At 47.2% G+C, this 26,420-nt stretch overlaps 2 protein-coding genes across 10 annotated transcripts in view; both read right to left on the bottom strand.

Annotated features, from left to right (window-relative positions):
- Window positions 1-563: 563 nt before the first annotated feature.
- PPOX (protoporphyrinogen oxidase) lies at window positions 564-14,510 on the bottom strand. Of its 5 annotated transcripts, none has more exons than XM_083418549.1 (14): window positions 14,306-14,506; window positions 13,962-14,007; window positions 12,466-12,559; window positions 10,663-10,797; window positions 9,327-9,442; window positions 9,077-9,209; window positions 7,340-7,484; window positions 7,038-7,228; window positions 5,296-5,356; window positions 5,073-5,191; window positions 4,185-4,298; window positions 3,533-3,682; window positions 2,193-2,235; window positions 564-1,245 (listed from the first exon to the last, which is right to left on the bottom strand). In XM_083418549.1, exons 3-14 carry the CDS (start codon window positions 12,550-12,552, stop codon window positions 1,109-1,111), a joined length of 1,431 nt encoding a protein of 476 aa, XP_083274675.1. In that variant the 5' UTR covers window positions 12,553-12,559; window positions 13,962-14,007; window positions 14,306-14,506; the 3' UTR covers window positions 564-1,108. The 5 variants fall into 5 exon arrangements, with proteins under 5 accessions (XP_083274675.1, XP_083274674.1, XP_083274676.1 ...); XM_083418548.1 differs by having other exon boundaries at window positions 14,436-14,504; XM_083418550.1 differs by lacking the exon at window positions 13,962-14,007 and having other exon boundaries at window positions 14,436-14,510.
- Window positions 14,511-17,141: 2,631 nt separating this feature from the next.
- Window positions 17,142-26,420, bottom strand: part of USP21 (ubiquitin specific peptidase 21) — a gene marked incomplete at its 5' end in the record, with an annotated part of 28,382 nt that continues 19,103 nt past the window's right edge. For all 5 annotated transcript variants that reach the window (XM_083418500.1, XM_083418499.1, XM_083418503.1 and 2 more), the window contains 7 exons: window positions 17,142-17,369; window positions 19,907-20,021; window positions 20,129-20,236; window positions 23,796-23,874; window positions 24,140-24,226; window positions 25,179-25,282; window positions 25,737-25,801. In XM_083418500.1, coding sequence (XP_083274626.1) covers window positions 17,279-17,369; window positions 19,907-20,021; window positions 20,129-20,236; window positions 23,796-23,874; window positions 24,140-24,226; window positions 25,179-25,282; window positions 25,737-25,801 — 649 coding nt within the window. In that variant the 3' untranslated portion in view covers window positions 17,142-17,278. The remainder of the gene's footprint in view (window positions 17,370-19,906; window positions 20,022-20,128; window positions 20,237-23,795; window positions 23,875-24,139; window positions 24,227-25,178; window positions 25,283-25,736; window positions 25,802-26,420) is intronic.

Here is a 26,420-nt window from a genome sequence, read left to right on the forward strand (position 1 = left end):
GCAGCCGATGCTGATCTTACTTGCTAGAATAATTTCTGTCGCAGTCAGAACTTGGAAGTAAGCCCTGTTGCAAACATACACCTACTTCTGAGCAGGCACGTGTATACCATTGCATTGCAAGTTGAAACCGCAACTTAACACACATTTAACTAGTGCACATTCAGCTTTATGCATATGGTAACAATTAAAAAAAAAAAAAATTAAAAGGGGGCAGGATTCCAGGAAAAGTGACTTTGGCAATTGGCCCTCCAGCTGTTTGGGGACAACAATTCCCATCATCCCTGACCACTGGTCCTGTTAGCTAGGGAGTTGTAGTCCAAAAACAGCTGGAGGGCCAAGTTTGGCCACCACTGAGAGATTTGGGCTTCAGGCATGAGCCCAAGAACGTAACTCCAGTGTAACTTGCAGTCTTGCTGCACAGTGAATTCTAATGAATGCCTGCTATAGATCTCCTGCACAGGAGGAGACCTGCGTGGATTTCACAACTGCCTGAATCCTCAAGCTTTGCACTTTTATGTACGCAAATAATGGGAGCGAGAAATCAGCCCAACCACCCCCAGCAGTAGGGCTGATAGATATATTTTTTTATTAGCAGACATTTATGAAATAGTCAGTTTTATGAAGAACTGAAGGGTGGTGGGAAGGAAGCAGGCAGGGCCCACACAAACCCCACCATCCAACAGCAGAGCATCTCAGACACCTTCCCCATAATCTTCAGACAAAGCAACGAACACTTCCAAGCACCAGGGGAAACCTCAAATTGCAAGGGAGGGAGGAAAGCCAGGGGCTAGACACCCGCTTTTCCAATTGCAGCAACGCATGCTCCTAGTCCTCAGCGAGGCCTTCTCCAGACAGTGCTGAGCACAGAGTGTGTGGTGCTTGCGGACCAGATAGATATAAGCTCAGAGGAGCAAATCCATTCCAAGCTGAGCCAACGAACCACCCCCTTCTGCGTTTCAACGCGAGAGGCCTGGATCTTGTGCCAAGAGATTCATCAACTCCACTTCCAGGCAGTTAGCAGGATAAGAACCAAGGCTGCCAGCGGAGAGGAGCACTTTGGGGCAGGAGTCCCACAAGCCGAGGAAAGACGAAGTCCCCTCTGCCTTTCTCAGGAGACATGGCCGAGAAGCTTGGCTGTGGCAGTGTGGGCACTGGAAATGCAGTCGTTGACCGAGACGCCCTCGTAGGAAGCCCCAACCAGGCTGAGAGGCAGCTTGTGCTGCTCCAGGTAAGCCGCTGCGCTCTCTAAAGGAAAGAGCAAAGGGTCAGCAAGGAACATGTGTCGCTGCCTTCTTATACTGAGTCAGGCCATTGCTCCATCTAGCTCAGGACTGCCTGCACTGACTGGCAGCGGTTGTCCAGGGTTCCAGGTGGGAGCCTCCGCCAGCTGATTTCCTGCAGCCATCCCTTCCGCTGAGTTACCACCCTCCCACATTCTGGTCCCCGTCATTCAACTGTTCTGGGAGAAGTCGAGAGAGCCACACAAACAGACCAGAAAGCAAACAGTGTCACAGCTCCCTCACTACAGGAAGGCTATACACAGCTTGCCAGAAATATTCTTCTTATGGAAAAAGGCTCTAGCCTTTCAGTTTGCAGCACCTGTAGCAAAAATGAGTGTGTCTTCATAAGGATGCATCCCGCATGCACTGCACTCCTTTGGTTTGGTCAGCTGTAGCTGGAGTTCAACATGGCAAGAAGAAAGAGCTGTGCTGCGACCCACCTGGGGGTCCCGACCCCCTGGCTGAAGACCTGTGCTCTTATATACAATATAGATAGAATATACATAGAAAGGTGTTGCTGCGCTAGGCTGTTTGTGTGTCTGCTCTCTCTCTCTGTCAGGATGGAGCTACACACGGGGCGGGGGGGAAGGCTATAAATAAGTCAGAAATTAAATCGTGATAACGAAAGAAAGAAAAAACGCTATGCAAAAATCACTTAGAATTTTTTTTGCTCTCTGGCGCCATCCGGTGTTGCATTTTTATAATGAATTCAAAACATTATTTTTTGATTAATGAAGCTGAGGCCTAACTCTCTTTCTCGCTATCTCTCTCTCTCTCTCTCTCTCTCTCTCTCTCTCTCTCTCTCTCTCTTTCACACACACACACACACACACACACACTCATATTGGAAGGCTGTGTAACATGAAAATAGCTGAATTAAATTGTCTTGATAGTTAAAAAAGAAAGGCTTACCTATGTGTTTCCAGTGGCCGAGTGTATACTGAGGAATGCAGGCCTGCAGAGACAGGAAGGGGAAAAGGGGTTTGCAGGTGGTCTTGAGCAACTCAAAATGTTTTCAAACAAATTGGAGTTATATATATAAAAAGAGATCCTGTACCCCTTTCTCTTCTCCCCTTCAATACCCCTCCCCGACTCTTTTTCTCTCTTCTTCTCACCCAATGCATTGCCCTCTCCTCTGCTTCTTCCACACACAAGACACAGAAATTGAGGCTGGGTTCAAATCCCCACAGCCTCCTCAAGCCACCAATTCTCCATCTGTACCATGGGAACAGCCAGCACAGTGGCTGTGTCATCACGAAAGCAACACAGACGGTGGGTCAAAGCACCCTGGCTCTTAACCTCCGCCCAAATTCTGCATTTTTAAAGCTCTCCATTTATGTCATGCTCTACACCATCTTGGCGCACTACCCTCCCCAAATTGCAGGAGCAAAGGAGCAGCTGAAAACAGCAGCTTTGTCTAAGGCTGCCCAGCCCATTCACCAGCAGAAAAGTGAATGCTGGTTTTCATTATTAAAAAGTTTTAAATAGTTGCTTTTAACTTAAAAAAACACACACACACACACAGTGATAATTTCATTTTCATTCTGCTTGTCAACCACTTTGAGGGTTTCTTCTTTGCAAGCAGGGCCTGTAAGACAGAGCTATTCCGCCTGGCCTTTAATCTGAATTCAGCCTGATCTTTCATTTCCCTTCTCTTCCCTCCCCCTCCCCTTTTATGAAGATCACCCGCTCTGAGACCCCACAGCTAATTCTCCCCTGGCCTCCTCGCTGGCCCAAGTAGGACCAATTCAGCCAGCTAGCCCTGGGGATTATCTAATTGATTTTTGAATTTTGAATTCTATTGTTATTCGTGTTTTTATACTGTATTTTATGCTGCTTTTATAATTAAGTGTTTTAAAATTGTTATTAGCCGCCCTGAGCCCGGTTTTTGAACCAGGAATGGCGGGGTATAAATAAAATTTATTTTTATTATTATTTATTATACGTTTTGTGAAATAAAGGAAATCAATATAATCATCATAAAACAGTTCCCTTTTCTCAGCTGGTTAGAGCATGGTGCTGAAAATGTCAAGGTTGCAGGTTTGATGCCTGCATGGGACAGCTGCGTATTCCTGCATTGCAGGGGGTTGGACTAGATGATCCTCAGGGTCCCCTTCCAGCTCTGTGATTGTGTGATTCTTGAACTTAATGGGAGCTGTGCATCCAGCTGGAACACAGAAGGAGGTTTGTGGAATTAAGACTGACACTCTCCCCCCCCCCATCTCTCCCTCTCTCAGCTCCAGGGTCTGTACCTTCTGCACCTTGACGATGCTGCGGGAGGGCTCGGCTGAGACCCCCAGGTGCTCCTTAACAGCTGCCTTGGCCCGGCTCAGCAGCACAGTGTGGGGGACGGTGTCCGGATCTCCGAGCCCCGATGTAAACCACGCACCGCCCAGCATCACCTGGGCAAAAGGAGCGGAACGTTAAAAAGCTGGTTTCCCAGCCTGAAAGCTGCATTGCCTTCTGGGACCCATTTTGGCACAGCACCCATTTTGAACTAGAACTCCCAGCCTATCTGAGGCTGATGGAAGCCGGAGTGTCCAAAAGGGCTGGACTGAGAGAAGCTGGGCGGTGGTTTAGTGGTCAGGGTGGGTCAATTTCTGCAGGTCAGTTCCCACTTCCAGCATCCTAGAGCTCCCCCCGATGAGCACAATTACAGGGGCAACACGGAGCCTAAGGAGGAGGAAGCTGCCAAGCAGTGCCACCCCCTGGACTGCTTGTAAGACAGCCAGGAAACAGGGGCTGGCTCAGAGCCAGCTGAGGTTAGTGGGGGAGTGCCCCATCTGCCCTAATGGAGGAGCCTCTAGGGGCACCAGGTTGACGAAGCCTGCATTAAGCTATATTTAGAACATGATCCTATAGTGGGGGTGGGAGGTTAGCCCCTCGCCTCCCACCGGCTCTTACTGTCAGGCGCATGCAAGGACCACTGGATCCATCCTGCCCGGGGAAGGCGACAGAATCGTAGACGATGCCCAGCAACGAGCTGTCCTCGAAGGAGGGTACCAAGTGCCCAAATCCCTGGAAGAAAGAGATTGGCAGAAAATACACACAAAGTGTAGGTTTCTTTATTTTTACTTCAACTCTGCCCTAAAGGTTCTGGGAACGCAAACGAAACCCATTCAAACAAACACACACAGTATTTAAACCTATTCCTAATGGTTGGGGCCACTATGAAGAAGGCCCTGCCTGAGTTTCCCAGCCAATTTCACAGATCAAGGGACAGGTGGGCACATGGGTGGGCACACCCCCTTGAGAAAATAGGGGGAGGGCTGATCACAGCCTTTTGCAAGGACATGCAAGGACCACTGACTCTAGCTGAAGTTAACATTACAAAAATGTACACTCCAGAGCTCTCAAAATTTAAGTCTTAAGCACCAGTCCTTGTCACATCACTCCATTTCTCTGTGGACATATAGAAATCTTTCCCGTGACAGCGCCGGCAACTTTACCTGTTGAATTTCTAGCTGGGAAGGTGTCCCCACCCCCTCCTAAAACCGCTACATCTTCCTATGGGCATGTGGAGATTTTTGCCACATTTCCCCCTTTTCTTTGGTTTCAAAGCTGTTGCACTCTGTGACAGGTAGAAATTCACCTGGTAAAGCTTCCCAGCTCCCAAAGCAATAGATCTCACTATGGGCATGTACGGATTTTCTCCTGTGTGACACAACAGGAAAAAAACCCCTGAGAGAAACGAGAAACATTATCCCTGCTTGCATTGCCCCTTAAAGCTCCTTGCAATGGGAGCCAGCAAGCTTTGCGTTTTGAGCAGGGGGCATCAAAAAAGCCTCTTACCGTGACGGGGAGATGCACATCTCTGTACTGTAGGTTCACCACCCCCACAGAAACAGCCCGGATGGCCAGTAGCTCTTGGGCAAGCGGTTCGGCCCAGCCGGGGAGCGACTCAGCAAGCGCTGGAGAGAGAGAAGAGGCAGATTAAGTCTATTCAAGGTTGCCTAGGATGAAATGTGGTCCTTAGGCTCCACAGTCCCTGTTCCAGGACAGAGGATTCTCCTACCTTGGGCGGGCAAAGCGCTGATGATGTGATCTGCCTCCACAACGCCGTCCTCAAGCGCTATCTAAGGGAGAAACGCAGAGCCAGCCTCAATCAATGCTGCGCCAGCCGCAGAAGGGTCTCTAACACAAGTGCAGTGATTTACCAGATGGTGCTACACTCAATATGCCAGCAAGTTTGGAAAACTCAGCAGTGGCCAGAGGACCGGAGAAGATGAGTCTACATCCCAATCCCAAAGAAGGGCAGTGCCAAAGAATGCTCCAACTACCGCACAATTGCACTCATTTCACACGCTAGCAAGGTTATGCTTAAATTGTTACAAGGAAGGCTCAAGCAGTATGTGGACCGAGAACCCCCAGAAGTGCAAACTGGATTTAGAAGAGGCAGAGGAACCAGGGACCAAACTGCAAACATGCGCTGGATTATGGAGAAAGCTGGAGAGTTCCAGAAAGACATCTACTTCTGCTTCATTGACTATGCAAAAGCCTTTGACTGTGTCGACCACAGCAAACTATGGCAAGTTCTTAAAGAAATGGGAGTGAAGAGTCGGACACGACTAAATGACTAAACAACAACAGCCAGGGCCCTCTGGCTGAAGTCCAGACCTCCTACCACCACCAAAAATGACCACTCAGAAAACTCTGGGTGATGTTCCCAAAATTAGCCTTGGCACCAAGCCCAGCGCTGGTTACTGCAGTACCCAACACGCTGGACTAGGACCTGGGAGACCGGGGTTCAAATCCCCACTTGGTTACGAAGATCACTGGTAGAACTTTGGCCAACCATTGTCTCTCAGCCTGACCTACCTCACAGGGTTGTTGTGAGGTTAAAATGGAGAAGGGGAGGACCATGCATGCCCCCCCCCCCCGTGAGCTCCTTGGTGGAAGTGGCAAGATAAAATGCAATAATAAAACAGTAGGTTGATTCTTGAGTATGCTTTAATTGGATAGAACTCAATTTATAGTCAGGGGCAGCTAAGGCTAAGGCCTACACATGCTTGCAGGTGCTTCCACAAGGAGATGGCGGCTTATTTATTCATATGACTTTGATTTATTACCGTTCATCATCCCACTTCAGTCCCACCTTTTTTCCAAGAATCTCAAAGTGGAGCATGTGGATCTCGCCCTCCTCATAACAACCCTGTGAGGCAGGTTATATATTATTATTATTGTTGTTGTTATTATTATTATTATTGTTGTTATTATTATTATTATTATTATTATTATTAATACCCCGCCAATCTGGCTGGGTTTCCCCAGCCACTCTGGGCGGCTTCCAACAAAATATTAAAATACAATAGTCTATTAAACATTAAAAGCTTCCCTAAACAGGGCTGCCTTCAAATGTCTTCTAAAAATCAGATAGTTGTTTATTTCCTTGACATCTGATGGGCAGGTGCCACTACCGAGAAGGCCCTCTGCCTGGTTCCCTGTAACTTGGCTTCTCGCAGCGAGGGAACAGCCAGAAGGCCCTCGGCGCTGGACCTCAGTGTCCAGGCAGGTTAAGCTGAGAGATAGTGACTGGGCCCAGGGTCGCCCACAGTGACCCTCATGGCTGAGAAAGGGATTTGAACCCACATCTCCCAGGTCTTTGAGCCCAACACTTTAACCACGTGACTTGAACAGCCTCTGCGGAAATACTGAAAGAGGAGTGGGGCAAAATTCCTCCAGAGCAGCTGAAGGGAGATTCCTAGAGAGGAAGCTACCCTATGCTCCTTTCTCACTCCCCAATGGCCCTTTTCTTACCTTCCAGGAGCCGGATGCCGCCCTCTCCAGCCGCTTCACAGGAGCGCCGCAGTGAATCTCCACCCCACGCTGCTTCACGAAGCCCTCCAAGGCTTCGGGGAGAGTCTGCATGCCGCCACGCAGTGACCACTGGCTCCATCGCTCGTCCCGGGCTCTGCGGATCAGAGGAGAATCCACAGGGGGGCCTTTCCCTACAAGATAAGGAAGTTAGGATATCAGAAACTACTCTATGTGTCCTGAAATTACAAAACACGCAATCCAAAAGCCTCCTTCTTTTTCTCCGGCTCCCCTTGGCACCTCACCTCCGCCAAGGGCCATGCCCAAGATGACAGAACGGTGGCTCCGCTCGGCCTGGAACAGCGCCGGGAAGCAGGAGCGGATGCTGAGGGTCCGGCAGTCTCCGGCAAACACCCCCCGGCAGAGGCTGTCGATGACGATGTCAGCCAGCTGTGGAGATCAAGGATGCAGCACTCAAGGCAAGAAAGCAGCACTTTTTAAAATCAAGAGTGGGGAATCTCAGACCATGGGGCCAAATGTGGCCCCTTAAGGCTTCCTATCTGGCCCTTTGGAATCTCCCGCACGCCACATCCCTCTCGCTGGTCCTTGGGTGTTTTTGCCTGGCTGGAATGTGTCTTCGAACTTGGATCAGGCCTATTACTTGCCTGGATGGAGAATAATAATAATAATAGGGACACAGGTGGCGCTGTGGGTTAAACCACAGAGCCTAGGATTTGCTGATCAGAAGGTCGGCGGTTCGAATCCCCGCGACGGTGTGAGCTCCCATTGCTCGGTCCCTGCTCCTGCCAACCTAGCAGTTCGAAAGCACGTCAAAGTGCAAGTAGGTACCGCTCCGTTGGGAAGGTAAACGGCGTTTCTGTGCGCTGCTCTGGTTTGCCAGAAGCGGCTTAGTCATGCTGGCCACATGACCCGGAAGCTGTACGCCGGCTCCCTCGGCCAATAAAGCGAGATGGGCACCGCAACCCCAAAGTCGGTCACGACTGGACCTGATGGTCAGGGGTCCCTTTACCTTAATAATAATAATAATAATACCCCACCCATTTGGGCGGCTTCCAACACATATAAAAACAAAATGAAACAGCAAACATTAAAAACTTCCCGATACAGGACAGAAAGGGGTGAATGAGTGTCATGTACAAGCTAGTTCTCTGCGCAACGGTAAAATTCACATTAACTGCTCTGCTCACTTTTGTCTCTGACTCTTATGACTTTTGCCTCTGACTCTTTCTGACTTTCTTTTTTTTTTATATGATATTTTTTATTAGGTTTTACAATAAGTGAACAAAAAGTAAAACACAATACAACAAACCAAGAAAAGAACAAAAAAGAGAATACAACAACATACAAACACCAAACAACAGAAAATATAAAAAAGAAAAAAGAAAAATATTAAAAGCAATTTTTGTCTCCTTATATTCTTTGCATTAACTAGTTTCTGCGACTTCCCCAGACCTCCCTTCTCTGTATTCCAGGTCATATATTCTGTCAGCAAATTCCTTCCCTCTGTCATATTTTAATTTCATCATTATCTTAATGTCCTAATATAATTACATTTCCATATATCTTTAGAAATTAATCTTTCTTAATCTTTAAATTTTTTACTAATAACCTTTTACATTCAATCTGGTGTCATCAAACACTTTCTGACTTTCTTATGGTGGGGCTTCTGGAAGGTTCTCCTGAAGGGCGGCGGGAGACGGGGAAAGTACCCTGCCCTTGTTTTAAGCAGACAGTAGCCCTGTTCTTTTATGGACAGGATATCTTTGAGAACACCTTGCCCTGACTCTGTTGGGAGGCTTTGTGTGAGAGAAACAGGCAGGGCAGGGAGACCAGTGTGACCCACCCTTCTCTCGGGCCCTGTGTGGAGCTGATAAGACAGACGGCCCCCACCCCACCCTTGCTCTGCTTCTCCTTTCCCCCCCTGCCCTGTGCCAGCCAAAACAAAATGCCCCACCATAAGAAAACCTTCCTGGCTCACTCCCCCAAATGAGCGTTACCACATTTCCCCTCTGGGCACGTACCTCCTGGCCAAAGCGACGCCTCACAAAGGCGTGGATGGTCTCGTCCGTTTCGGAGCCGCGGGGCGACAGGAGCTCTTTCAGGCCACTCCAGACCAGAGGGCGGGTGAAAGGAGGAACAGTCCGCACGACGCCACTGGACATCGCCACCCACAAAACACAGCGGAGAAAGTATCACCTTCCGGGCTCAGATAGGAGGGACGGGTTGATCTCAGGGCTCCTGAGAGCCATCCCCAGGGTTTCTGGAAAGTACCTGATACTCGAGGGGAGTTTATGGAGGGCTCCACGGACATAGAGGAAGCGGTTCTTGGCTGCTGGGTGGTCACCGGGGACAGGAAGGACATCTGCGTCAAGTCCGAGTTCAGAGACCTAGAAAGGAATCGCAACCCTTTTAACCCCAGTGCAGATGCTCGACTTCAAAATAGTGTATTACAGTGGTACTTCAGGTTACAGACACTTCAGGTTACAGTCTCCGCTAACCCAGAAATAGTACCTCAGGTTAAGAACTTTACCTCAGGATGAGAACGGAAATTGTGTGGCAGCGGCGCAACAGCAGCGGGCGGCCCCATTGGCTAAAGTGGTACCTCAGGTTAAGAACAGTTTCAGGTTAAGAACGGACCTCCAGAACGAATTGAGTTCTTAACCCGAGGTACCACTGTATAGCAAACATGATTGCTTATGGGGGCTGTTTCGCTCCCTGAGCAATGCGGATCTGAAATGATTTGCAGTCTGTGGGACTTAGAAAGTTGACACCGAACTTTCTAAAGATAAAACGACCCAAGACCATTTGTAGACGACGATGCATGGATAACAGCAGCCAATGCCGCCCAGATCAGCTTTTGGGGAAGTGTCATCGCTGAGTAGCAGAGCATCCTCTCCCAGGTTCAAACCCCGGTGGCCTCGCAATTCCCACCTTGCTTGCTGGGGGCTGATGGGAACTGTAGTTCAGCAGCATCTGGAAAGCCAAAGGGTTCTGGCGCCTGACCTACGGCTTGAGGCAAACCAATTCTGTTTTGAGAACTGGCAAGCAGGTCCTTCTCTTGCTAATTCTCAAAATGGAAGAGAATTCAAGAGAAGGATTAAGAGGAGATTAAAGAAGAATGAAGTGGCTGCACGGGGAAGTAATGGACATATGTTTGCAACAGGAGTGGGAAACCTGGTATAACAAAAAAAAGCAATTGTATTAAATTAAAGTAATTTGGACTAATTTGTAATAATTTGGAAAACCAGTAATAAGAGAGAATTGGCAAGCAGGTGATTTCAGAAGTAGTCCACTAGGTTTAAGTATCATCTGTCTCTGGGTCAAGTGGCCATGTTTCCAGTGACAGGCTAGCACAGCTGGGAGTATCTTGCCAGGGATATATCATAGAATTGTGGAGTCGAAGGGGACCCCAAGGGTCATCTAGTCCAACCGCCTGCAATGCAGGAATCTTTTGCCCAATGAGGAGCTCGAACCCACGGCCCTGAGATTAATAGTCTCATGCTCTACCAACTGAGCTATCAAGGGCCTCAACTTATCAATTTATTTTATTTCATACAACTGATATACTGCTTGATTGTAAAGGGCTTCCGATTTACAAAACACATACCATAAGGAGGGTGTTCTTTCCCACGGCCCCAGCAGGGCGGATCCCCCTGGGCCCATGTTCAAAAACCGCCCCATCTTCTGAACGGGTGGAATGGATCCATCCTCCAAGACGGCTGCTGCTTTCTAAAAGGATTACCTGGACAGAGAAAGGGTGGGGTGGTGGTGTCAGTGTTAAAAAAACCTCAGATATATAAGCTAATTGCCAAATGGCACCTTAAATCTAGGTTATGGTCACCACAATTATTTTTACAATGAAATTTTATTATTATTATTATCATTATTGTTGCTGTTGTTGTTTCTACCCTGGAAAGCAATTCTCTCACCAAGTTTGCTGCTGCGTAGGTGGTATAGCACCAGATTTTTTTCTGCGTGCCAGCCAGAAGCTGGAGATGCCAAGTTGGCAACGGGACATCTCCATTTGGTGGCAAGTGGACTGTTCGCAATCGCAAAATGCACTTGGGGGATTTTGAACACTAGCGTGTGCATGAGAATGTGACCAAATAGCATCAAATGGGACCCATGTTTGTCAGGATGCTGGGCTGACTGTTATCAGAACCATCTTCCTTGTTTCCTATGGGCCAGATCCAACGTATGGGTTCTGTTATAGAAACCCATACAAGAGCTTCAACAACAACTTTATTATTTGTACCCTGCCCATCTGACTGGGTTGCCTCAGCCACCCTGGGCAGCTTCCAGCATATACCAAAACATAATAAAACATTAACTATTAATAACCTCCTAATGCAGGGCTGCCTTCAGATGTCTTCTAAAAGTCACACAGTTCTTTATTTCCTTGACATCTGACGGGAGGGCGTTCCACAGGGCGGGTGCCACTACCGAGAAGGCCCTCTGCCTGCTTCCCTTCACTTCTCACAGTGAGGGAACTGGTGAAAGTCCCTCAGAGATGGACCTCAGTGTCTGGGCTGAACAATGAGATATACAGCGCTGAAGCTATTTAGGACTTTAAAGGTCCACGCCAACACTTCGAATTGTGCTCGGAAACGTACAATGGGGCCTTTCCCCGCTCTGCTCCCCTTGAATTCCGCAAATTAGGTGTTGAGAGAAACTCCAGAACAGCACCCAGGGGGAGGAGAGTTGTTAAGGGTACAGTGGTACCTTGGTTTAAGTGCTTAATACATTCCGGAGGTCCGTACTTAACCTGAAACTGTTCTTAACCTGAAGCACCCACTTTAGCAAATGGGGCCTCCCGCTGCTGCCGTGCTGCCGGAGCCCGATTTCTGTTCTCCTCCTGAAGCAAACTTCTTAACCTGAAGCACTATTTCTGGGTTAGCAGAGTCTGTAACCTGAAGCGTATGTAACCTGAGGTACCACTGTAATTCGTTCTGGAGGTCCGTTCTTAACCTGAAACTGTGCTTAACCTGAGGTACCACCGCACGATTTCTGTTCGCATCCTGAAGCAAAGTTCTTAACCCAAGGTACTATTTCTGGGTTAGCGGAGTCTGTAACCTGAAGCATCTGTAACCCGAGGTACCGCTGTACTGAGAACTATTAGCACATCCCAGTTCCCCTCACGGACCTGCAGTTCTGTGTTTAATGCTCAGCCCTTCTTCCCAGGGAACTGTAGCTCCATGAGGGGAACAAGAGTCTCCTAACAACTCTCAGCGCTCTGAACAAATGGCAGCTCCCAGAATCCTTTGGGGCGGAAGCCATGCTTGTCTAAAGCTGTGGCCTTGGTCACCCGCACACACAAAATGGCCAACTTAAGAAGCAAATGCCGTGCTGTTTCCCTCCGGGCCTTGCCCTCCAGAGGGCAAAAGTACCTCAGAGACAGTCCCACACTCACCTTGGGTGCCTGGGGGCTTCTGGCGAGGTAGTAGCAGGTTGCCAGGCCGCTCACCCCCCCACCAAGGACAGCCACGGTCCTCTGCATTGGGATTCTAGAGAGAGTCGGGCAAAGGATCCAATTACATACAGGGGGTCACCCACCACACCATGCCCCCCCAAATTATTATTTTTACATTTATTATTCCACAACTTACATTTATTATTTCACAATTATTCATATACCTCAAAGCGGTTTACATCTCTTCCTCCAAGGAGCTCACAGTGGCATCCATATTGACAGCCGTCTTCAGTTCTCACAACAACCCTGAGAGGTTGGCTGGGCCGAGAGATAACAAGTGGGCTGGCTGAAGGTACCCATGGCACCTCTAACAGCATACATTTAAAGCACTTGGCTTCCTCCAAGAGAATCCCAGGAAGTGTAGTTTACCCGTCACAGAGCTATAATTCCCAGCATCCTTAAAAAACCAAAGTTCCCAGGATTCTCTGAAGGCAAGGCATGGATGTGACCCCAGTCAAACTGGAGGGGAATGTGTACACTTTGAGCGCCTCAGAGAACAGGTGGGAGGCGTGTGTGTGTAATAAATTAATTAATTTAATATAAATATAATAATAGAAATTAATATAAATATTTAGAATACTTATGTGTTTTTAGTTAATTGCTGGTTTTTATTTTTAGGTGTGCTTTTTTTAACTAATAAACTTTTTGTAAACGCTTTGAGGTTTTCTACAACCAAGTAGTATATAAATTTTATGAAATCAAGAAATTAACCTCACCATGTGCACCTTAATCATAGAAAGGAAATGTTCCACTCTGAAATTGTCGTCCCCTCAAAATACCTCCCCAGCCCATATATTTACTTGCAATTGAAAGTTTCCCACCCCCAGATGAGTCTCTGCTGCCACTCCTGGTTGCCATTATTAACACACATGAGAATAAATTTTTCAGCCCACACAACCTTCATGAATGTGGCTTGTTAACCAATTGTTGCACAACCTGAGGTGCTCAGCAAAGTAGCCAACACTTAATGGGGTTGTGACTACACAATATATTTAAAGTACGGTACATTTACCCACCCAAAGAATCCTGGGAAATTTACGTAGTATGCCTTCTCACAGAACTACAGTTCTCAACATCATTATCAAACTACAGTTCCCTTGGGGTGTGTGTGTGCTTTAAATGGGTGGTTTGCATGCAGTCTATATTGAGTTCAAGTGATCACACAATTCCCCTGTCTGGTCACCCCACCAACCGCCCCCTTCAGGGAAGATTGCTCTCTTCCCTACCCCCATTCACTTTACTATGTTATTTGCACCTAGCCAGCCACACCCACTCCTTGCACCCTGTAAAGACCAGGGATTATTTGTGATCACAATGAAAGCCTTCGGTGGCATAGTGGGGAAAGTGTTGGACTATGATCTGGGAGGCCAAGGTTCAAATCCCCCCTCTGCCACAAAATTCTCTGTGGGTGACTCCAGTCACCAGCTCTGCCTTACCTCGCAGGGTTGTTGCGAGGATAACATGGACACCACACTTCAGCTCCTTGGAGGATATAAATGCAGTAATTGATGAGTAAAACTCTTTCCAATTGCCCCAGAACCTCACCAGCAAATATGCCTTCCAACCCGTCATTTGATGACATTTCTCTTCCTGTCTGTAACGTGCACCCCGCCCCCCCCCCCCGATATCCTACCCTTCGAACAATTTCCCCAATTTCCCCTCCTGTTACCCCCCAACCGGCTCTACAACGCACTCCCTAACCCTAGTTCAAGGACTCTTTTAGTTGCCACCGATGTAATTTCTCTCTACCATAATAAACACACACTCCAGACCGACCCACCTCGATTTACAGCGACTGACTCCTCCTACACCAATATGCCCTCTACGCCACTCTCTGGCTGCGTTCACACGAACACAAAACACACGTGTACCCCCCCCCCCCGTCCTCGGGCGACGTCCGGCCCCCTTACTCTGATGGCTGCACGTTGCATCCACTTCCCTCTTTCTTTCTCTCCTTCTCATCCCCCGCAGCTGAGCTCAGGGCTCCTCCCCTCCGCCTAGGATTGGCTAATAGGGACAATGACGTAAGGGTTCGGGCGACTCGCTAGGCTGCAAGGGCAGGGGAGGCGGGGCGAGTGGAACGTTGAGCATTCTGTAGCGATTCCTACTTTACGCGCACCGCCTGGTGGGCGGGGCCTGGGGTGCTTTTATAAGTGATTGATAGACATCAGAATTGAAAATACTGAGAGCTACCCGTTCGCAAAGGTCCGTATAGTTAAAGCTATGGTTTTCCCAGTAGTGATGTATGGAAGTGAGAGCTGCACCATAAAGAAGGCTGATCGCCGAAGAATGGATGCTTTTGAATTATGGTGCTGGAGGAGACTCTTGAGAGTCCCATGGACTGCAAGAAGATCAAACCTCTCCATTCTGAAGGAAATCAGCCCTGAGTGCTCACTTGAAGGACAGATCCTGAAGCCGAGGCTCCAATACTTTGGCCACCTCATGAGAAGAGAAGACTCCCTGGAAAAGACCCTGATGTTGGGAAAGACTGAGGGCACAAGGAGAAGGGGACGACAGAGGACGAGATGGCTGGACAGTGTTCTCAAAGCTGCTAACGTGAGTTTGACCAAACTGCTGGAGGCAGTAGATGACAGGAGTGCCTGGCGTCCTCTGGTCCATGGGGTCACGAAGAGTCGGACACAACTAAACAACAACAACAACATAAGTGATTGATAGACATCAGAATTTAAAATGCTCAGAGCTACCTGTCTCTGTGCGACTCAAGAGGAGCTATCAAGGTCAAGGATTCACGAGGTGGCATTAAGCAAAACACACTCAGCCTCAGTGTTCCCCATCTGCAATATGGGCACAACAACAGCCTACTTTACAAAGTTGTTGTAAGGACAGCAACTAGATAATGCATGGGAAGTGGCTTTGAGTTTGGCACGTTGAAGTTTAAATCTCCCAGGGTTGTAGCTAACTAACTGTACTAAGAGTAAACCCACTGAAATGAATTCATCTTTGGGTTTCCCTGGGCAAAGAAACTAACAAAGTTACTTATTATTAATAATAATCTACTGTCCATCAACTAGCATTGGCTATCGTGTCTTTTTCATGGTGTGGAAAAGCCATAATTCACTGTTACAAAATATAACAAAATTTAAACAATAAAAAACAAGTTAACAAAAACAGTTCATTAAGAAATATACAATAAAATTAAGCAATCCCCTTGTAATTCATAAGGTATAATAATAAAATACACAGTCCCAGTAACAGTGAAAATAATGCCCTTCAAAATTAAATCTTGACCCGAACAGAAGTCCCTAAACTCCACTGCCATTCTGATAATCTCTAGGATACAATTCTTTCTCTCTCTCTCTCTCACATACATTTCCTTTTTCTCCTGTGTTAAAGACAATTATATTTTAGTTCACAGAAGTCTCAAATAAAGACAAATGACACTCTCAGGGCTAGGGGGAGAAAAACTTTTTATAAACACACCAGAGAATTTTAGAAAGAAAAAGTAACCCAGTGAGAAATGCACACCCCATCGCTGGGGCTTCCTGTATCCCAAATGAGTAGAGATACTAATTGGACTCTGGTGGGGTCACCCCAGCAACCAACTAACGCTTCCAACAGAGTGTTGCCCAGGAATCAGTCGGCCTTCATTCTGCTAGCACAAAAAGTACCAGTGTTTTTTGTCTTGCAACAAGAAAACATGTGCCTGCTTCTAGATTGCACAGAACTCTGTGCCAAGATGTAAGCACTGTTACAAACACATACACACAAAATGAACACACACACACACCTATAAACCATTTCACAATTGGAAATAAAAATGATAATTAAGTACCTGAATTCTTTCTCATCCAAAGGGACCAGTGCCTGAGTTTCCCCAGCCTAAAGGTCACCCAGTGAGCATAATGGCCGAGTAGGGATTTGAACCCTGGTCTCTCCTGGGTCCTTGTCCGACACTCTAAACCAGGCTTCCTCAACCTCGGCCCTCCAGATGTTTTTGGCCTACAATTCCCATGATCCCTAGCTAGCAGGACCAGTGGTCAGGGCTGATGGGAATTGTCGTCTCAAAACACCTGGAGGGCCGAGGTTGAGGAAGCCTGGTCTAATCCAATACCCCAAAATGTCTCTTCTCCCCCCCCTGAACATCAGCCCCATGATCCCTTCCCCCAAACAGAAGTGAGACAAACACCATTTTTGTTATTATTTTCTTAGTAAATTTATTCACAAAAAAAGTTTCAACCTCTTCATTTTTCTCTTGTCATCTATGTACAAACCCATCATTATATATACAAAGTCACATAGTCGTTTAAAATCAGTAGTGGCTGCCACAGTCAGACTGAGGGGTAAGCGCATGTTATTTCCCCTGAGGGCTTGGGGGGGGGGGGCAAGCGGACGGACAATGGAGGCTCTGTGCATTCTTCCTCCCACACACACATCCCTTCACAAGCTCCCACACATACACTCTCTCTCTCTCTCTCTCTCTGCCAGGCCTTGCCCTGCAACCACTTCGCTCCCATCCCGCCTTAAGACCTGGTGATTTTTATTTTATTTTAAAAAAAGAACAAATGAGGGGGGAAAATAAAAATAAAAAGGAAACCTGGGAACATATATGGAGAAGTGGATGACCCGGGTCACTCGTAGAAACAAACCCCACACAGTGTCGTTTGTTTTTTTATTGTTGGTGTTTTTTTGTCGTCGTCGCTTTTTTAAAATGATTTTTTTTTAAAAGACCCGAGCACCAGTCTCTATGAGGTAAGAGGGGCGGCAGGGCCGAAAGTGCTGGGTTCCAATACTATTACTGCTTCTTCCAGTGCATGTCGTCCAGCTCGTAGAAAAGGACGTAGCCCTCGCTGGACGGGACCTGGTTCTCGCTGATGGGAGACACCCTGCAAAAGGGGGGGGGGAGGGGAGAGAGAAAGGATGGCACATTAGCAGAGAAACCTTACCTGCCTGCTCATCTTACTCGCCTGGGATACTCCTCCAGATGTTGCAGAACTACAACTCCCCTCAGAGGCGGATTTAGGCAGAGTGACCAGTTCTGCCGCACCGGGCGCTGAGCAGCGCACCACAACTCTGATGTACTGAACTGAGCAGATTGGAAAGCAAGAGGTTGATCCACAAAGGGCGCTGGTGAAATTATAAAGTCTGCCCCTGCTCCCATCATCCTTGCCCACTGATCACATCTGCTGGGGCTCATAGGGAGCTGAAGTTCAGGTTCCCCACATCTGTCTTACAGTAAAGGAACATGAAACTGGGCCTCTTAAGATGAACTTCAGACTTGGTCACATGGGAGACGGCAGCCCTTATGCTGTGCTGGTTCTAGGAAGTTAATACCAGCACTTTGGATTTAGTCTAGAAACCAGTAAATAACCAAAGCTGATGGTATTGAGATCACAGCTTATGCTCTGATCTCCTCCCAGTGTCAAATAAGCAATTGCATTTTGAACCAAATGGAAATTTGGGGTCACCTGTACTGCCGCCCCTCCCTGCCCAGTACTTTTGTAAACTTCCATGTGTGTAAGGTAAAGGGACCCCTGACCGTTAGGTCCAGTTCGGACGACTCTGGGGTTGCGGCGCTCATCTCTCTTTATTGGCCGAGGGAGCCGGCGTACAGCTTCCAGGTCATGTGGCCAGCATGACTAAGCCGCTTCTGGCGAACCAGAGCAGTGCACGGAAACGCCGTTTACCTTCCTGCCGGAGCTGTACCTATTTATCTACTTGCACTTTGACGTGCTTTCGAACTGCTAGGTTGGCAGGAGCAGGGACTGAGCAACGGGAGCTCACCCTGTCGCAGGGATTCAAACCGCTGACCTTCAATCGGCAAGCCCTAGGCTCTGTGGTTTAGACCACAGCGCTACCCGCGTCCCTTCCATGTGTGTAGAGGATACTAAATAAAATTAATAACCACTGCCAAGTGTATAGAAGAAAGCCAAAGTCACAGGGTGTAGCATGGGCCAGATAATTTATCAATCTAATTGCCAGGTTCTTATTTTTCTGTAGCCATTTTTATTTTGTGGTGATACATGAGCTATGCTAGATGAAATCTTAGAAAGCACTGTGACGGCTAAAGAAGACTCCGAGAGGTTGGAGGGCAGGGCACCAATGTCCAGCATCCCATAATGAGCAGGAGAGGATTGTATCGTGCAAAAGAGCAGGGGGAAAACGTGCCGGTGAGGAAAACCAGAGATTTTGGTTGCTCACTCTTGCTCAGAGTCAGCTAATTAAAACAATGAACTTTAGTCAGTCATGAATTCAATGGGTCTACTCTTATGTTGGATACAACCCTCTTGCTGTTGTTAGCATTGGTTGCAAAACTGAGCTGTTCACACTGCAGAATTTGGGTTCTAGGGCAGCTGGGTTTTGCAGCTGGCTGCAAGGCTGGATCAAGGGTGTTCAGGCAACAGCCTGGCCTGCTTTAAACCCTTGCCAAGCAGGGCACACATTAGGAACAGGTGTCTTAAGCTACTTAGTTAGTACAGCTACCTAATTATATTAGCATCCTGGTCCCGAGCACAGGATTTATGGTGCAAGGAAGCAGGCCACAGGCAGGAAGGGTTCAGGAAGTGACTTCTGACCCATAAAAGAGCTTGCCTAGGTGAGCGCCACAGTCCCACAGCGGGTGCGGAATCACAGAATTGTAGAGTTGGAAAATGCTGACACAGGGTGCAGTTTTCAGCTTCCTGCCCTTCACAGTTTGATTTAAGAACAAAAAAAGGACTTTTCTACTCCGTATGCTTACAAAACAGCTGAAAGTGAGTGACTGAGTGTGTGTGTGTGAAACCTCAACAAGTGCAGCTGAATGAGAGTGGGAGAGGATCTGCCTTGCATGCAGAAGGTCCCAGGTTCAATCCCTGGCGTCTCTAGGTAGGGCTGGGAGAGACAGACCCCTGCCTGAAACCCTGGAGGGCTGCTGCCAGTCAGAGCAGGCAGCACTGAGCTAGGTGAATCAACGGTCTGATTCAATACAAGGCAGCTTCCTATATATTCCAGGTTCCTTTTTTGGGAGGACGGGCCACAGCTCAGTGCGTGTTTTACATGCACAAGGCTTCAGGCTCAATCCTTTGCATCCACCCCCGGGCAGGTCCTGGAGAGAGAGCACCTGCCTGACTCCATAGCAGACAGACGCAGCAATATTGAGCGATCTGGACCAACGGTCTTACTCCTCATCTCCCTATGAGATGCATGGAAGAGGCCTTCAGTGTCGGGGAATTCTCCTCCCCAGAATTACTCAACAAGGAAATTACGCATTTCGAACCCGGGTTGCAGAATTTGGATCACCCGACCAGCGTCGTTTGGCTACAAAACCCTGGAGAGTGTTTACACCCCCGCTTCTGATCTAGGAAAGCTTCCTTAGAACTAGACTAGAATCAGCGCAGTGGAGATTTGGAAAGGAAAGGAAAGCCATCGTCTTCTCTTTGCTCACCGGGAGTCGTTGTAAACCCGCCAGCCAGACTGGTCCTTGCAGAAGGCTGTGTAGTGGCCGTAGTGGACGCTGCCAGAATGATTGCACAGGGCATAGAGGTTGTACACAGGGGTACCTGGAACAGGGAGAGAGAACAGGAGGAGCTCAGACTACCCCTTCTCCAGCAAGCAGGCCCCGAGGCGGCACAGGAGGGATTGGCCCAGACTCGGCACGCCAACTCACCGGCCTTTTCGCTGGCAAACTCTTTCAGGTTGAGCTGCTGGAGGGGGAAATCCACAAACACGGAGCATTTCTTAATGGAGTAACGGGTGGTGGAAAACCGGTTCAGGTCTGGGATAGGGTGAGTTAAAGGATTTTGCTTATTCAAAAGTGATATCCTGCTTTTCACCGTCTGTTTCTCAAAGTGGTTGACGATGATGAAAAAAAAACACACATGAACCAATATAACTGGCTGCAACTTGAAGTACTCAAGCTTGCTTTTTCCTCCTCCCTTTATTTTTTCCTCGTGTGTCATGTCCTTTAAGAATGTGAGCCACACGGCAGGGATAGTATTTGTTTTTTGTAAACCTGCTCTGAAAACCATTTTGGCTAAAGGTGGCATCAATGCTGAAAATAAACGATTAATAAAAAATAAGGTAAACTCATCCTTTCAATTCTACAGCTGATGGCAGGTGTGCATCTAAGTGAATCTCACGGGTTTAGCCTGCTTTTTAAGCACGATCCTTATATGTCTGTGCTGTGCCTGTGATGGAAAAGCAATTAAAAGTGCTGGGAGACTTGGGTTCAAGTCCCCACTTGGTCATTAAACTCGCTGGGTGACCTTTGGGGCCAGTCACAGCCTCTCAGCTTAACCTACCTTGCAGGGTTGTTGTGAGGATAAAACAGGTCAGGAGAAAAGAAGAAGAAGAAGAAGAAGAAGAAGAAGAAGAAGAAGAAGAAGAAGAGGAGGAGGAGGAGGAGGAGGAGGAGGAGGAGGAGTTTGGATTTGATATCCTGCTTTATCACTACCCTAAGGCGTCTCAAAGCGGCTCACATTCTCCTTTCCCTTCCTCCCCCACAACAAACACTCTGTGAGGTGAGTGGGGCTGAGAGACTTCAGAGAAGTGTGACTGGCCCAAGGTCACCCAGCAGCTGCATTTGGAGGAGCAGGGAAGCGAACCCGGTTCACCATATTACGAGACTACCGCTCTTAACCATTACACCACACTGGCATACAACCATGCACACCACCCTGAGCTCCTTGGAGCAAAGGTGGGATATAAAGGCAATGAAATATATGCCTATGTTGGTTAAAGGAATGGATAAAATTAGAAAATAAGGAATTATTAGATCTTGAAGGTTTTGATAACAGATTTGGATGGCATGCATATTTATGGTGTGATAAGAAGAAAATCCACAAAGGTTTTGGGAACCACATCTTCAGGAATTCGTTAATAGAAATATGGGACAGGTACAAAAATTTACTGGAACCAAGAGTTCCACACTGGCTATCTCCGCTAGAAGTTATGAGTGTAAAGAAAATTAATATGAGAGGTAATTGGATTACGTATGGTGAAATGGTAATCAAAGAAGGGGGAAAATGGAAGATAAAACCATATGAGCAAGTTAAAGAATATGTATATGATTGGTTGCATTATTTTCAGGTTAATGAAATGTTTAAAAAAGACATAAAAGAAAGTGGCTATGGAGAAAAAGAGTCAAAATTTCAAACATGTAATAAATAATGAGTGTAAAATTTTATCAAAAATGTATAAAATATTGCTAGAATGGAATACGAAAGATGAAGAGGTTAAATCGGTAATGATACAATGGGCCAAAGATTTTGGGTATAATATCCAATTTGATGATTGGGAAAAACGGGAAGGAAAATTTAAAATTTTATGCATGTATGGCACTGAAGGAAAATGTTATGAAAATGTTTTATAGATGGTACATCACACCGGTTAAATCAGCAAAAATGTATAAGACATGTAATAAGTGTTGGAAATGTAAAGAAAAAGAAGGATCGTTTTATCATATGTGGTGGGAATGTAAGAAAGTGAAAAAGATGTTAAAATATACCTTTATAAAGAAACCAGAAGCTTTCCTTTTAGGGATTACAGGAAATGAAATAAGAAGAAAGGACTGTAAACTTTTTCAATATGCAGTTACAGCAGCTAGAATTTTACTGGCCCAGAAATGGAAACAAGAGGAAATACCGACTATAGAAGAATGGAGAATGAAACTGACAGACTATGTGGAACTGGACAAACCAACTGGGAAAATCAGATATGCGCAAGACCAAAAGTTCATCGAAGACTGGGGAAAGTTTGTAGAATATCTGAAAAATGTTTGTGATGTACAAACAACGCTAGTGGGGTTTCAAGAGGCACTGTAAAAGTTGAGATGTATTGTCAAAAGAAATAGAAGGGGGAGGGAAAATAAATGGCAATACAAACAAAGGGAATGCGTACTGAAGAGATAAATAGGGATGGTTATCAGAGAAGCTGAAGGAAGCTTAAAAAGAGATAATGTGTTAAAATTTGGATAGAAATGTACAATTGTATTGGAAAATTAATTTAAAATTTTTTTTTTTAAAAAAAGAAATATATATTATATAAATTTGTCGCTTCATGCGTCAAGCTGTTCTAGGGGACTAGGTGGGCTTCAGCAGCTTCCTGGCATCCACCTTGTATTGCAAAACCTTGCACAAGCTCTTTTATTATATATACCGTATTTTTCGCTCTATAAGACGCACCAAGTTTTTGGAGGAGGAAAACAAGAAAAAAATATTCTGAATCTCAGAAGCCAGAACGGCAAGAGGGATCGCTGCGCAGTGAAAGCAGCGATCCCTCTTGCTGTTCTGGCTTCTGGGATAGCTGTGCAGCCTGCATTCGCTCCATAAGACGCACACACATTTCCCCTTACTTTTTAGGAGGGAAAAAGTGGGTCTTATAGAGCAAAAAATACGGTAGTTTTCTCCAGGACTCAACCTGGAGAAGGACTGTAATGCCTGTACCGAGTGCAGCGAGGGCACTTTGACCATTGGTCCCACTGCTGTAGAATACGCCTCTTGCCTTCCCCCCTAAACTCAGCAGGACTGGAAAGGAGCAAGATACCCAGTATCACACACATCAGTGCAGCATAACCTGATGCTTCCTCATACAAGAAAACCCAAGCCAGAATAGCCTTGGCAGCGTCATATTTAGAGGCCAGCAGAAGCCAATCCCAAATTCCTTAGGAAACCCAGGAAAGCATCCGATTTCGATTTGCAGTAGTACCTCTGCTTATGAACGTGATCCGTTTCGGGATGCCATCCGCACCCTGAAAAGTCCCTAAGTAGAGTGCCGCTACTGTGTGTGCACGAAGCATGATAGTGCGCTTCTGCGCATGCACGAAGCGTGCAGATCGCGTCTGCGTGTGTGGCGAACCCGGAAGTAGACACTTCTGGGTTTGCCACGTTTGCAACCTGAAAAGCCGCAACGTGAAGCAAACATAACAAGAGGTATGACTGTGTGTATCGCTTTTCACAAGTACTTTGTGTAATTCTGCAGAACCAGCCTGAAAAGTAGGCCAGTTTGACCATCTTAACATTTTTAACACTGTTCTAAGCAGCCACTTTCGCCCTGCGGTGTGGCGCAGTCTTAACTACAGGACAACAATTGTACAAGTGTAGAAATTGCTATTGTTGCTTTGTAATTTACTGAGTTGGCAATTCTTTGGGGATTTCAACTTGATATTTTTCTGTACGCCACTTTGGCAACCTTTGGCTGCAAAGTGGCTTCTACATCTGCAGATAAAATACAAACAGAAGACTTTGGGCGCTCTGCCGCCAGCTGCAGCCCTGACTGGCTCCCAATTCTTGGGGGAAGTTGGGGAAGTGGGGGCGGAGAGAATGCAGAAAGGATACGTAGCACAAGGATGCGGGGAAAGCGCTGGATGGTCAACTTCTTGGTGCTTCGGGTCCTCTGCCGGCATTTGTCACACACCTGCTCAGAGAGAGAGAGAGAGAGAGAGAGAGAGAGAAGAAGAAGAAGAAGAAGAAGAAGAAGAAGAAGAAGAAGAAGAAGAAGATGCTTATACTTCACTTTATTTCTGTAAAAGCTTTTATAAACCACTGGAGATTTTTTTATTTAAAAACCTCTCAAACAGTGTGACAATTATCATTTAAACAAAAAGACACCACAAATTCAGTAAAACAGGTGCTACTGCTAATGCCATCACCCACGTGGCAGAAAAGCACAATGAACTTACTGGTGCGTTTTCAGAATCCAGCTCCTCCTCCTTGGTGAAGAGGCTGAAGCAGTCTAGCAGAGATACCTTCCCACCGGTGAAGCCTTTCTGTGAAATCAGGGCAAGGGTTTCGTTGGAAAGATCACCTTTACCACCACCCTATCCGTTAGGCTGAACGTTCGAGGAGGCTTACAAACATCATTGCTCACACGTAAAAACAAAAGCAGGGGTGAAGATCTCCACTTCTAGCAGTCCCTCTGCCCCACTGCCAGGCCAGGAAGTGCCAAAATGTACCCAGAAACCTCTTCTCCCCCAGCTCAGCCTACCTCCCCTGCTCAAGGGGATGTCAAGTCCCTTTGCTCAGATGGCCAAACCCACTCTGTTTTCCTTCTTGCTGCTTCTGAGCCACTGCAAAATTACATGAAAGGCCCACAGTCCAGTAGTTTGCAAGAGAAACGTGGGGGGCTTTGGAAGCCCTACGGTTCACTTCTAAGTCCTGACAACTGGGGCTTCAAAAGGAAGCATCGCCTGATGTCAGTGTAGCACCAGGGGACTGGCAGGGGGGTGGCCCATTTCTGACATTGCTCATCAGTAGATAAACACAAAATGACAACCAGGAATCTTAATTTTAAAATCACCACCTTTTCTTTTTTATACTAAAAACTCTCTCTTGAAGTGGTTCACAGCAGCAATTGGGAAGCTGTGGCCCTCCAGAGTTCAAAGGACTCCGACTCCCATCATCCCCAGCCAGTATAATGTCATCAGGGATGATGGAAACTGGAGTTCAGCAACATATGGAAAGTCCCACCTTCCCTACTCCTGGCTTACAGGACAGGGGGACAACTCTAATACTTTAACCAGTTAACCAGTCAAAAGAGAAAACACTCCAGAGGATTCCCAGATTAACTCTCCAGTTAAAAAGGATCCCTTAAGAAACCAGTCATATTATTGGACAGTTCTGAGCTAGCCAGGCCAGCCATCTGACTTGATGTAAGGAAGCTTCATCCGTCACTTCACAGCATCTGCCCCAAAGCCTGCCGTGACGACACTAGGAGCCTACCTTTGGGATAGGCAGGGAGAGGTCACAGAAAACTTCAAACGTGGTCGACCGGTAGCCACACGCTTGACACTTGAGGCAGCTTTTCAACTGGCCGACAAAGAGATCTAGGAGGGAGGGAGGGAGAGAGAGAGAGAGAGGGGGGGGGGGGGGAGATATGCTTCTGTTACTGTGTGGGCCAGCTTGCAAACAGCGTTTGACTTGCACATTCTGCTACAGCTCATGCGTTCTGGCTCCAAGGGAGAATTTCAAGCTGATATAGATGGAATCAAAAGCACCCTGTAGGAGTTGCACACTGGCATTTGAATTTGGGTCTACCCTCGAGTGGCCCTCATGTTCCTGTGTGACCAGGTGGGCGATTCTTAGACTGGCTTAGTCACAGGCAAATCATTTCGTCCTTATGGCTCGGCTCAGACTATCCCCACGCTGTAGGGCAGGGATGGGGAAAACCTGCGGCCCTGCAGGGATTGCCGGACTCCATCTCCCATCAGTCCTTTGCTAACTGTCAGAGCTGATGGGAGCTGGCAGCCCAAGGTTGTGCAAGAAACAGCACCTGCTCACCTACTATCTTGCTGTCTTCTCGCTCCAAGTAGCGCTTCCACATCTGGTTGGCTTGTTCGTCATCACTGGGGAAGAGGAGGAAAGAAACCCAAGAGGAGAGTGTGAGCAACATGAGCAGGAAGTGGAAGAGGGTTGGATGGAGGTGGGGCATTGATTACTGGGGAAGAGAACAGAAGCAGAGCCCACCTGCAAAACGATTATTATTTTAATTCAGCAACAACAGTATCAATGCATCACTGCCGAAGAATGAAAGCCAAAACAGGCCCCTGATGAGCTTACAATCCCAGGCACTGATGGTGAACTGGAGGCCCATCAACCCCTGAACTTTGGAAGCTCAGAGGCAGCAAGTTGATAGCTGCCATGGGGGTAAGAAACTGAGCTGGGAACCTGTAAGTTCCTGGTTCGAATCCTGCCTCAGGAGCAACCTCACTAGATGGTCTTTGGCAAGCCAGGCTCAGACTGCATCTGAAACGTGGGTGTGATGATACCAGTCCAGGTTACGGGGGCGTTGTAAAAATGACCTGAGAATGTCTGCAATGTCACTGGAAAACTGGAGCGCTACAGAACGGCTGGATATTATTATTAAGTAAGCAACAACCAGTCGCCGCAGGGAAAATTTCATCAAACACCTCCTCCACACACAAACGCTTTCCAAGCATGGCAATTCTCACATCCAAGCTCTGC

The sequence above is a fragment of the Podarcis tiliguerta genome, assembly GCF_965153285.1.
Source record: "Podarcis tiliguerta genome assembly, chromosome: 16".
NCBI classification, from domain to species: Eukaryota; Metazoa; Chordata; class Lepidosauria; order Squamata; family Lacertidae; genus Podarcis; species Podarcis tiliguerta.

Excerpts from the sequence above, each read along its gene's own strand:
- PPOX (XM_083418547.1), bottom strand. The coding sequence starts at position 14,487 with ATGAGAAGGAGAGAAAGAAAGAGGGAAGTGGATGCAACGTGCAGCCAT. Across the intron at positions 4,299-5,072 it reads ATGTGCATCTCCCCGTCACG|GGATTTGGGCACTTGGTACC; the intron begins GTAAGAGGCTTT and ends TCTTTCTTCCAG. Across the intron at positions 3,683-4,184 it reads GTCCTTGCATGCGCCTGACA|GTGATGCTGGGCGGTGCGTG; the intron begins GTAAGAGCCGGT and ends CCTTTTGCCCAG.